Consider the following 12,748-nt stretch of genomic DNA (forward strand, 5'->3'; position numbering starts at 1 on the left):
TTCTCTTACCCCTCTCTGTATTTTTTAAATGTGTTAAATTCACAAACTACAAGTGTCTTTAAATGGTCGTCTTCCCGTTTCTACATGGGAGTCCCTCCCAGAGGACTATCTAATTACAACTAATTACCTTAGCTATCTAATGACTTACTACAACTGGAAGTGAAGTTCAAAATCCAGATGTGTGGGTAAGACTCTGGGTACCACATTCTAGTCTACAGACAGGTCAGCCATACACAGGAGGGGCAGCCAGTCACGGTGCATTCAACAAGGTTGTTTTAACGCTTAAGATTAACAAAATTCATCTTTTTGGTGGGTACTATTTTATATTAAATCTCTCTTAAAATATTGCCAGGCAGGATGGGACATGTCTTTAATCTCTATTCAGGAGAGAGATGCAGTAGATCTCTGTTGAGTTTGAGGCCAGCCTGGTCTACATAGGGCATTCCAGCCCAGTCACAGCACAATTTGGTTAAAAAAAAAAAATCATTGTATTTATGCTGTTGGTATTCATTTGTTTTTGTTTGTGGTGCTGATGAATCTTCACAGGGCCTTACTCACCCTAGGTAAGTGTCTAGAACTAAGATCTAGCCCCAGTTTTATCTATCTTCCAAGCCTCATATTTACCATAAAGTGAAAGGTTTTATATCAAAGACTGTTATTGAGTCAAACAACTCTGAATACATAAAAAAAATAAAGAAAAATGAAATAATTAGAAACATTTAGCACCTACTAATACTAACTACAAAGTAACAAAGAATGATTCCATCTGTCGAAAAGTATCCACGAGAAGGAAGGCATTCAGAGGCTCTGTACCAGATCTAGGAGCAAATCCATCCCAAAAGGGACATGCGAAATCCCTTACAGCCAAGGACACGTGGCATGTCATACTTGAAAATTTAAAGATTGCTTTTCATTTAACATAGGGCTCATAAAATATAGTCTTGATTTTCTACTTCTAAACTGCCAACTTCCAAAGGATCTTCTACCAGTCGATGCTGTTCTATCGAAAGTCATTACCTGCGCCCTCTGATCCCAGCCTACCTCTTCGTGATCACCTTTGAAAACTTTAAAACTGTGCCACTGTCAAAGAGGCTGAGAAAAACTGGCTTAAGGGCATCCCATTCTGCATGAGGCTTAAAATGTCAGAGCGAACACCTGGTGGCAGCTCTAAGATTTAGTGTTTAATCAATTAAGGAAAGGAAAAACGGTGAGCGCACCAGCTGCCAGCACACGACTTAAGATGCTCAGAAAATCCGTTCAGAAGACATTCTCAAACTTTTTAACGTGAACTTCTGCTAGCTATTCCTCACTCCACATTGAAATAAAAAAAAAACAAAAACCTTAAGCTCTACTGAATTGGAATTCCTTCATCTTTTCTTTTCTTTTCTTCTCTCTCTCTCTCTCTCTTCTTTAGACAGTAACTCATGTCGCCCAGGCTGGCCTCAAACTCACCAAGTAGCTAAGGATGACTTTGAACTCTTGATCCTCCTCCTGCCTCCGCCTCCCATGCAGGGATGAGTTTATAAAGTATTGGGGTTTGGAACCCCCTTGCATGCTACACAAGCACTGTCCACTGAGCTGACATATATATAAATATATGACAAATATAAAGAATTCTCTAGCTCCAGAACTGTTTATACATTTCTCTACCCCAGTCCCCAACATGGGGAGAGATCTCGCTGGACAGTCCTGCATGGCCTGGAACTTACTGTGTAGATGAGGGTGGCCACAAACTCATAAAGATCTGCCTGCCTTGCCGCTTCCTCTCGAGTGTTGGGATTAAAGATGTGTGCCACCATCCGGGGCTACAACTCTCGATATTTCTAGTTTCTTTTCTAGTGGGCTGACCCACTTGCCACCGGGCGCTCGGAATGACTAACCTCTCAGAACTCCTGTTTCTGTGGCTTTTTGTGAGAGATGAACAGATCGGAGCTTCTCAGCCTCCGAACGGCTGAGCCAAGAATCTCTGGACCGCAAAGAGCCTTCCCGTCTCTCCAGCTGGGATACCCTATAAAACACGAAGCTTATCCCTTTACACACTGTTTGTTGAACCACTATTCAGAAGCATAGTTAGGAGAACACTCACTTGATTTCTGAGAAATTAAAATGCAGTGACCACATTGGACAATTATAATTTTAGTAGACTCTGAAATTGTCACTTGTAATAAAAAAAATTGGTAAAAGGTCAACAAAGTAAATAAATGGGGTGAGCAATCTAAATGAAGTATGGATTAACAAGATTTCATCTCATTTCTGAGGGTAATTCATCAGACGAACAAAAACATCAGAAAATGATAAAAGACACACACACACATACCTCAAAAGGACAAACAAATCGCATAGTCTATGTCTCTGAAGAATTCATGTTTTTATGAATTGTTTTCTTCAACAAAATGAGCTTCAGTTTTCTAGACACCAAACCCTCACCTCACTTACACTAACTCCAAATGCACAGCTACCAGTCAGACGAGCCTGTCCACAGGAGGAATGCATAGCAGAAGACTATTTATTCTAATGAGGATATTAATATCATAATTCAGATAAAAAATATGAGAGCTGTCAAAAAAACTGTGCTTACACCCCTCAGGTTTGAAACTTACTGCTCTAGGAAAGATACTTCTTAAAATAATTTTAACAGTGCCTAAGGCCGCTCAGGAAGTCACACAGGAGGGGGAACAGAAGAAAGTACAATACATTGCCTGAAAGCGTCTAGAAGAGTCTGTGGGGTTCCACTGATTTTTCCCTTCTACCCTCTACCAGTGAGGATCCCAAAGTCAACTCCCAAACACAGGCATGTGGCAGACAAGCATTTCCCTCTCCTTACAATTCCCATTCTTTTCCCTCTGGACTTCAGCCTCCTCGAGTTTCTGGTTATATAATTTCAGTAGTGTTTAGAGAAGAAAACAACTAAGTGGTTATATTAGCTTCCCCAAGCTGCTACGGAAGTCGCACCTGTACATAAAGGAACGGATACAGAATGGAAAATCCCCTGGGACAGAGAAAAGGCAGATGTTTGGGCAGGAGACTCCTTCAACTTCTCCTTCTCACCTACATTTCCTGCAGTGAGTGGGCCAACGACGGTCTAAGAAGCACAGTCCAGCAATACTGACAGCCGTGCAGAATGGTACTGTGCAGATGTTAGCTTTAGGATCACGTGTGTGTTTATGTGTGTGTTTGGGGGAGGCGGGTAGAGGCCGGAAAACTGCAAAGCGGCCCATGAAGGGGGATGGAGGCACGGGGTTCACAATCAGGGTGGGGCGAGCAATAGAACCCATGTGGTATGAAAGTGAAGTGAGGATTCTGGGGAGGGGAGGTTTTACAAGCAGCGATGGGGGCAGAGAAAGAGGGAGACCAAAAGAGGAGGGCACGATGAAGAGAATCAGCCAAAATGAACTGTGTGTGAAAACGCCATTAAGAAATCTGTTATTTTGCATACTAATTCAACAAATGTATTTTAAGGGGAAAATTTTTAAATTAACAATGCACACACCAGTCTCATTTGAACACATACACCTCGGACGGTGTCAACACTACAGATGTGTGTGACCTTCAGGAGAAAAATCCCACCTTCCCCACAGATCCCGCAACATAAACAACCCTCTCGCCCCTCGCTTCCCTAGCAGTCCACTAGCTCCATCTGAGAGTCTCAGCAACAGGTCTCCCGCTTACAGACTGAAGCTGCCGTTTAGGACAAAATGAGTTGCTTAGGACATATCATTCTATTGCTTTTAATTTCCAAGGCTCTCGGTCTGTTCTATCAAAGGACGGGGAAGGAAAAGAGAAACCGATGCTTCTAAATCCCCAGTCATCCTGGCCACCTGAGTCAAACATAGCCCTGTAGCTTTTGGGGTAGCCTGGTCGCTAAGTGGCCCTTTCACTGTAATACGAAGCAGCGTCCAGCTTTCCAATACTCCAGTAAACCTGCAAAACTTCAACCTTTACTTCCTGGTGGAACGCAAAATGCTCGGCCGCAGCGCCAGACCAGTACAACGCCCAGAGGACCAGCTCTCATCGCAAAGCACAGGCTGCCACCTACTGGCCACAAGCCTTCCAGCACCACACACCCACAGGTTCAGAACAGGAAGCACTTTCCCCGCATCTTGGTCGGCTTTCTAGTACTGTGATAAAATACTGTGACCAAAAGTAACTTGGAGAGGAAAGGGTTTATTTCACATTACAGCTTAAAGCCCTTCATGAAGGGAAGTCAGGGACGGAGTTCGAGGCAGGAATCTGGATGCATGGACTGAAGAGGAGACCACAGAGGAAAGCTGCTCTCCGTGCCTTGCTCAGCCTGCTTTCTTACACTTGCCCAGGGGTGGCATCGCCCACAATGGTCTTCACCCTCCCACATTGATCATTAATCAAGAAAAATGGCCCACAGGTGTGTTCACAGGCTAATCTGACGAGGGCATTTTCTCAATAGAGGTTGCCTCTTTTCAGATATCTCTGGGTCAAGGTGCTAACAACCAACACAGCCGGCTCATTATTCAACACAGTGTCTTCAACTGTATTATTATAATTTTTAAGTTATTATAAATTACTTGTGACTTTATAAAATAAAGCCAAATAGACTTTTTTGGTGCCATGCATCAAGTATAAATATTTCTGTAAATATAAGGAAAACTATTTTCATATCAGCATCCCCACTACCCTTCGGTTATGAAAACAGCACCTTGAGTGGCAGCCCTTGTAATGGGTAGGGATGCACGGACAGAGGTCAAGCGAAAGGAGGTAAGTACTAAGACATGAAATTGCCGAGGAGGAGAAAAATCCAAGATCTCAAAATACAATGGTAGCATGGAACAGAGGAACCAAGTCAAAACTAAGCAGGAAGACAAAATTGTAGGGCAGATGGGACAGGAAGGATGAAAAAGGATCAAGACACTAGGGTCTCCTGGATTTCTGACTTGAGCAGCTAACTGGACGTGAAAGAGGAAACATTCCGTGAGAGATGAACTCACAGGAAGTGTGTGTTGTTTGCCTTTTGAAAAGCTACATTCTAAACGACTCTGTTAATGACCCTTCTCCTTGCCATAACAAAACACCTGATGAACGCCACTAAAGGAGGAGGAGCCCTTCCCTTCATTTGGACTCAGTTTGAGGAGTCACAGCCATTATGGGAAGGCTGTCACGGAGGCAGGAGCATGACGCAGCTAGTCACCTGGTATCTAGTCGGGAAGCAGAGTAATGAATCCAGATCTCAGTGCTCTTCCTCCTTTCTCCTCTTTTATTCAGTTTGAGAGTTCAGTCCATGGAATGGTACCATCCACACGCAAGGTGTGTCTTCCTGCCTCAGTTAAATGAGAAGGGAAAAGCCCTCGTGGGTGTGTCCAGAATTCTTGTCTCCTAGCTGATCCTATAGCCACTCAAGTTGACATTAAAGGTAAATCACCATACTGTGGGACTTTAACATGAACATTCGGGGTAGAACAGTGATACCGTGGCTCTCAAGCTCAGGAAAGAGGTTAGAGGGAGATTAGAGGCAGCCATTTGGAAGTAGCTAGTTTGTCAACAGCAGGGAATGTGGATGAAATGCCCCAGACAGAATGGATGCAGTAAAGAGTCACACATGTGACCTTGTGGGAAGAGCCAGAAAACACTCTCCAGCTCAAATACATCACACTGAGTCAGACAAGAAGGGGCTGCCCTCAAAGCACGCTGCTGCACCCTACAGAGAGTACATCAAGTTTAAAAGGCAAAATTCTGTATCTTCAGTATTAAATATACAGACCTATTCAAATCCTCCCCAGAAGCAAAACTATTCAGATGCCCCCATGAGTGTCTCTGGAAACACCTGAGCACTGTTTACTCTCCTTTACATTTCCCTACTTCCTGAAATAGTCTTCAATGCATACGCCTTTCTCTAAAATCAAATGTATGAACATTTTCTTTGATTTTTTTTTTCTAATGAGCTACAAGTTTCTAGGAGTCTACAGCGTAGAAGACAGCCTTTTGACCAACTTTTTCTGTCTCTCAACAGCTCACAGAACACCCAGCCAGGAGGAAGGAGAGGACTGGAAGCCTGTCATCACTGGGAGAAAAAGGGACACACTGAACGTCCTCAGTACATCACATGGACCGTGACACCGTGTACCTCAGAGACGGAGCAATAGACACACAACTGTAGTTGGAGTTTTGTTTTGTTTTGTACAGAGTCTTATTCTTAGTTATGAATGCCTGGTCGTAGCTTGGCTTGTTTCTAGCCAACTTTTCTAACTTAAATTATCTTGCTTCTCTTTAACTATCTTTGGCCTTTGAGCTTTTCACCTATCTTTATTCTATACATCTTTCTTCCCTTCTTACTGGCTGTGTGGCTGGGAGGCCGGCCCCGGGCGTCCTCCTCTCTTTCTCCTTTTCTCACTCCTCCCCTTTTCTAGAGCCTAGATTTCTCCTCCTATTCATTCTCTCTGCCTGCTAGCCCCTCCTGTCCCTCGCCTATTGAGCTACTGGCCATTCAGCTCTTTATTAGACCAATTAGTTGTTTCCTACAGGCAAAGTAGCACAGTTTTACAGAGCTAAACCAATGCAGCTTCACATCAAGAAACAAATATTCCACAGCATAAACGAATGTAACACATCTTAAACTAAAATTCCACACACAATAATTGTGTTAAAACTTTTACGGGCCCTTGCTGCTCAGCCTGAACAGACCTGAGCACTCCAGGGCAGAGGAGTCTAAGAATATGAACACTATCAACTGCTCCTCAGCCTAAATGTACCTGCTCTGCTTGCTCTGAGATTAGGTAAGAGTGAAAGAAGAAATAAAATTAGCAGTAAGGGTAGAAGCACCTTCCTTAGCTAGTCAGGGGGTGAGCCATTAGCAGTAAGGGTAGAAGCACCTTCCTTAGCTAGTCAGGGGGGTGAGCCATTAGCAGTAAGGGTAGAAGGGCCTTCCTTAGCTAGTCAGGGGGGTGAGCCATTAGCAGTAAAAGTAGAAGCACCTTCCTTAGCTAGTCAGGGGGTGAGCCATTAGCAGTAAGGGTAGAAGGACCTTCCTTAGCTAGTCAGGGGGGTGAGCCATTAGCAGTAAGGGTAGAAGGGCCTTCCTTAGCTAGTCAGGGGGTGAGCCATTAGCAGTAAGGGTAGAAGCACCTTCCTTAGCTAGTCAGAGCAGCGAGCACTGCGGAACCAACTGAGGCCCATACTGATGGTTTCACCTCTGAGTGCAAAGACAATGAAGCAGAAGATAGAAAGGAAGGCAGCTGAGAACGAAGAGGGAGGAGGCTACGGGACAGCGGTAACTTTTAACGCCAACTTAGCCAGGCTACAATGCTGTTAGTTTAGGCAAACACAGGTCCAGACCCTGTTGCGGAGCTATCTATTAGATATGAATAACTTTTAAGTTAGTGGCTCCAAGTAAAGAAGGCAACACTTAACAGCGTGGAGTGAGTGGGCTCTCCCTGGTCATCCCAAGCGTTTTAAGTCTGAGCTTCACAGCATCGAATGGGCTCTCCCTGGTCATTCCAAGGGTTTTAAGTCTGAGGTTTCCCAAACAAAACTGGATTTGGCTTCAAGATTGAAACAGGATTGCCGAGTTTCCCTAGAGACTGGCAAGGCCCCCCACAACAGTGTGAACCAATATTGTAAGAAAGGTTAATACATTTCCACCACCACCACGAACAGCAACAAAAATATACACTCTCACTACCACAGACAAATGGGCAGAGTCTTGAATTAAGGACAACGGAGCTGAGCTTGGCAACGGTGTGTGCCAAGAGGAAGCCTACGGCTCCTGGAGAGATGAATGATGTGACAGCTCACGTCATGAAATGTTTTCAGGTTTTGCAACCTACGACTCATGCAAGATAAACTACGTTAGAAGATTCTAGTGAGAACAGATTTGGAGAAATCCAGGCCAGAGAACTCTGCAGGATGTCCTCAGAATAAAAGGAGCCCAACCAAACGATAATATAGCAATGGTACAGACATGATTTATGTTTTCCAGATCTTTGAGAAAATATTCTGTTGAATGCTCTTTATACAGTTAGTAACTTACCATATTTGTCTCGTAAGCCAACAGTGCATCGGAAAACTCCACCAAAGGCAACATCTTCACCAAATATTACTGAAAAATATAAGAGAATCTATTTAGTAATCCCTAAATTTAAAGTCATGACAAATAAGGAACTTAAAATATTTAGATTTGAAATTATACCTATACTCACATCTGTGTAATAAAAATGTGGTATATATGTATGTAATATCTTTTTTGGATAATTCATGCGTGCACATATAAATATATACAATAATACTGTGTATTTGTAATGCATACATGTGTATACACACATACAAACATATGTGTAAGTAAGAATATATATATATAAAGTCAATCAAACTTTAAAAATGCAGCAAGATGAAGACTAAGTTGCTGGGATAGAGAAAGGGCTCAGCAGATAAGAGTGTACACTGAATTTGCCTAAGAACCAAGTTTGATCCCCAGCACCCACATAAGGCAGCTAACAACTGCCTGCCTGCAACTCCAGCTCCTGGGAGACCTGACACATCTAGCGTCTCTGTTCTCCAATGTGCATACCCACAGACAGACACATACACAAAACTAAAAATAAAGCGACAAAATAAACAAACATAAGTTACCTATAAAATTGTTTAGAAAATGTGACACACGACACAAACACAATCAAACTTTACTCAGCCACAGGGCAAAAATGAAATCATGGCATTGGCAGGAAAATAGGTAGAACCATAAATCATTACATTGTGTAAAATAAGCCAGACTCGGAAAGACAAACACCCCTGCTGTCTCTCATATACAGAATCTAGATTTACGTGTATGTGTGCATGGATGCACATCTGTGTGTGCGTGTGTATGCGTGCATGTGCATCTGTGTCTGCGTGTGTGTGTGTGTGTCTAACAGAAAGTTTATCATGAGAGAATTGACACAGATCTTAAGGGAGGGGAGAAGAAGAGAAAGAGAGAGAGTATTGACATTTAATTTGAAAGCAGGATAGGAACTACCTAAGGGTAGAAAAGCAAGAGAGGGGAAGGAAACAAAACAAAACAAAACAGAACAAAACAGGACACCTGTAGATGAAGCAACTACAGTAAATCCCACTGCTTTGTATGGTAACTTAAAAACTGATTTTAAAAAGCAGAAATACTAAAATGATTACTTCTAAAATATTAACATGTCCAATGTAAAAATAACCATAAATGTGTATATACATATATATTATACATATTTATATAATACATTTATATTATATTTAAATATTATATATAAATATCTAAACAAAGTGGCATTTCCTGTTGTTTTCCTACACAACAGGAGTAGCCAACAGGTATCAACCAGAAACCAACATATAATAAAGGGACCACACACGCTGCAAAGAGCAAGTTAACAAGGATACCCAGGAGGACGTGTTGGAAACTAGTAGGTAAATGTATGTTCAGACTCTAAGTAGACCCTTTTAATGATTTGCTCAGGTCTCAGACTCTGGAAGGGACAAGGCTGCACACAGGCATTAGTTTACCTGCAGTGGGGTCTTTGGCCAACGAATTATCCAAGGCGCTTGTTATTGACTGGAAGAGGTTCATTTTCTGGGTTTGTCCTGTGAAAAGTAAAGTTACATTATATCAAAAATTGTAAATATGTAAAAAAAAAAAAACAGTTTCTTAACAGTTGATTGTAACACAGCAAAAAAAGCAAGATGCAAGAAAGGAACAGAATCTATCACAGGAACTGACCCAAACAGATCTATAAAAGATAAAGTGAAGTAAGCATCCAGAGACAGTGGACTCCGCCCCCCCCCCAACTCCATGCTCTTCAGTCACCAAATGTGCGGTAGTCAGGGTCTAATGACCAGCGTGGGTAATAACAGCTCCTGCTGGTGGATTCAAACCTCTGCCCGTGAAGTGCAGTCCCTCGTGCTTTCCTCCCAGCCCAGTCAGACTCCTCAATGACCTCTGGCCTCCCCCAGTTCTCGCTCAGTCTGGCCTCTGGCACGCTCATGCTTGACCTCAGGTATCTCTGATCACTTCAATAGTGCTGCGTGCCCAAACTTCAGGCCGTGGCAGTCCCCAATCAGAACACCTTGCCTCCCTCTGCACCCAGAATAATGGCCTGTTTATACTCCTGTCTCTGAAGACAATAAAAATTCATTCAGGAAGTATCATTACATCACCCACGTCAAAGAACACACAAGCACACCAAATGTCCAGAAGTACTTCATAAAATATTTTTCCTCAGACTGCAGTTGTATCATTTAATAGGTACCTTCCTAAAAACTTTATCTGCCCCGTTGCTTTACTTTGTTTTCCTGTTGCTGTGATAAGCACCAGCACCAATAGCAATTTGGGAAGGAAAATGTTTATTTAATCTTGAAGGTTACACAGTCTTCCACTGAGGAAAGTCAGGCCAGGGACTCAAGCTAAGGCAGGAAGCACAGAGCTTCCTGGCTTCCACGACCACCTGTTCAGCCTTCTACAGCAATTAACAATCAACCAAATACCCATGGGCCAATCTGATTGAGGCAATGCCCCTAGGCTCAGTCAAGGTGACAGCTGACATTAACCAGAAGACCTCAAAGTTTTCCAATGGCACAAAACATCATATAACAGTTTAGGGTAAACTTTTGACAATAACATATCCACTTCATACATGTAATAACATACCTACTTCATACATGTCACAAAGTAATATTTTGCTTATTTCTTAGGATTTTCATAGTTAAGAACGTAGGGAGAATAAAAACACCTTAACAACTAGTATTACTTTTGTTTTAAATTTTGCTGAGCATTTGAATTAATAGCAAATGCCCCCACTAGTTAAGCAACCCCTATGTTAGCCAAGTGCTACACCTTCAGGCTCCACCCCCAAACCTTTTGATTCATCTTATCACACAGCTACTCAGCAAGTTGTTACTAGAAAAAGAGTAAAAACTTCAATAAAAATCACACGAAACTGAGGCTGGAGGATTGTGGCTTCAAAGCCACTCACTCTAGGCTATATAACGAGCTCCTATCTCAAAATAACCAAAAATAACAACCAAAATTACACAAAGTAAATCTAGAATGTACTCTTGACTCTAAAAATCTTGCTTGGCCTATGAAAATAATTTCAAGTCATTTATGTTTCAGTGTCAGTACACAAATTATATTTTCACTAGTGGATATTTTTCCAAAGATTGTAATGTTTAGGTTTGGAGTATACCTCAGTGCTATTTCAAGCTACAAAAGACACATCTGATATGGCAACATCCACTTTCAATTCTTCTTAAAGCTGAAGCTTTAAGGTGGTACGGAAGAAACCATACTATTCACAGGTACAACATTATTTTATAATCTCACAGTGTATCTGGCCTTGAACTTAAGATCACCCTGCCTCAGCCTCCAGATACCCTGGTTCTTACAGCTTTGCCCTCTATTTGCCAGCTATAAATCTTTATCCTTCTGGAACTCCCATTAAAACACATCCCAAATATCTCCCCACACATTAAAATTGAGAACCCAAAACTAGACATTGACAGAACCTCCCCCCACACACACACCCACACACACACACCCACACACACATACACACACACACACACATACACACACACACAGAGTTTTACTAAAATGTAAATGAAAGGGCTTGGATACAGCTCAATGAGAGAAAACCTTCCCAGCAAACATGTTTGGCTTCAATCACCAGCACCAAAAACTAACATGAACAAAATGTTATATTCTATAAATCCAACTGTGTGTCTCTGTGCCTGAGTGGTGTCTATGAAAGCCAGAGGTGAACATCTGGTATCTTCCTTCATTGCTCTCTCACTTGTTTGTTTGTTTTTTAATTTGTTTGTTGACACTATGTAGCCCTGGCTGGTCTAGAATTCACTACATAGACCAGCTTGCCTCAGACTCACAGAGATCCACCTTACTGTGCCTCTGAGTGCTGGGATGAAAGGCATGAGCCACCACACCCAGGTCTGCCTTGTTTTTTAGAGTCCCTCACTGAACCAGAAGCTTACTAATTAGCTAAACTGACTAGTCAGATAGCCTTAGGATCCTCCTGTCTCAGTCATGCATCCTCCCCTGACTTTACTCATGATATTTCCACTCCTACAATATTGGGGGGGGGGGGGGGCGGGGAGGACCACATCCCTACATACAAAAGGCCTTGGTCTACCCTGATCATTGTGAGAACTGCACACCCTACTGTCTGAAGCATCTCAATCACAGAAGTTTTCTGTTATGTGATATTTGTACACTGTGTAAAGAAGTGTTGCTGGGATTGGTGCAATAAAAAGCTGAACAGCCAATAGCTAGGCAATAGTGTATAAGTGGAACTTTCCCACACAGAGAGAACTCTGGGAGAAAAGGTAGGTAGACCCACCAGCCAGACACGGAGGAAACAGGTTGGACAGTATCGAAATGAGGTAACGAGCCATGTGGAAGATCACAGGATAAATATATATATATATGTGTGTGTGTGTGTGTGTGTGTGTGTGTGTGTGTGTGTTAATTTAAGTTATAAGAACCATTTAGGAACAAGCCTAAACGGAGGCTGAACTTTCATGATTAATAATAAGTCTCCATGTAGCTATTTGTGACCTGGTGGCCCAAAGGAAAATATGACTACATACGGCGTCCAACACCTGGTCACATATATGCACATAAGGCCTGAGAAAGGTAAAAAACACAAATGATCCTAGCAAGCAGCTTCCTGGCAAACGTGTTCTTGGGAAGGCTCAGCCACAGAACTGTGGCTTTTCTCAGAAGCCCTACTGTGCAGATGGACACTTG

The 12,748-nt window shown here is 42.5% G+C and overlaps 1 protein-coding gene across 2 annotated transcripts in view; it reads right to left on the reverse strand.

Moving 5' to 3' along the window:
- Bckdhb (branched chain keto acid dehydrogenase E1 subunit beta) overlaps nt 1–12,748 on the reverse strand; it is a 173,740-nt gene that overhangs the window by 155,516 nt on the left and 5,476 nt on the right. For both annotated transcript variants that reach the window (XM_075965099.1, XM_075965100.1), the window contains exons 2-3: nt 9,493–9,570; nt 7,997–8,065 (exon numbers count right to left, since the gene is read on the reverse strand). In XM_075965099.1, coding sequence (XP_075821214.1) covers nt 7,997–8,065; nt 9,493–9,570 — 147 coding nt within the window. The remainder of the gene's footprint in view (nt 1–7,996; nt 8,066–9,492; nt 9,571–12,748) is intronic.

The sequence above is a fragment of the Microtus pennsylvanicus genome, chromosome 3, assembly GCF_037038515.1.
Source record: "Microtus pennsylvanicus isolate mMicPen1 chromosome 3, mMicPen1.hap1, whole genome shotgun sequence".
Taxonomy (NCBI): Eukaryota; Metazoa; Chordata; class Mammalia; order Rodentia; family Cricetidae; genus Microtus; species Microtus pennsylvanicus.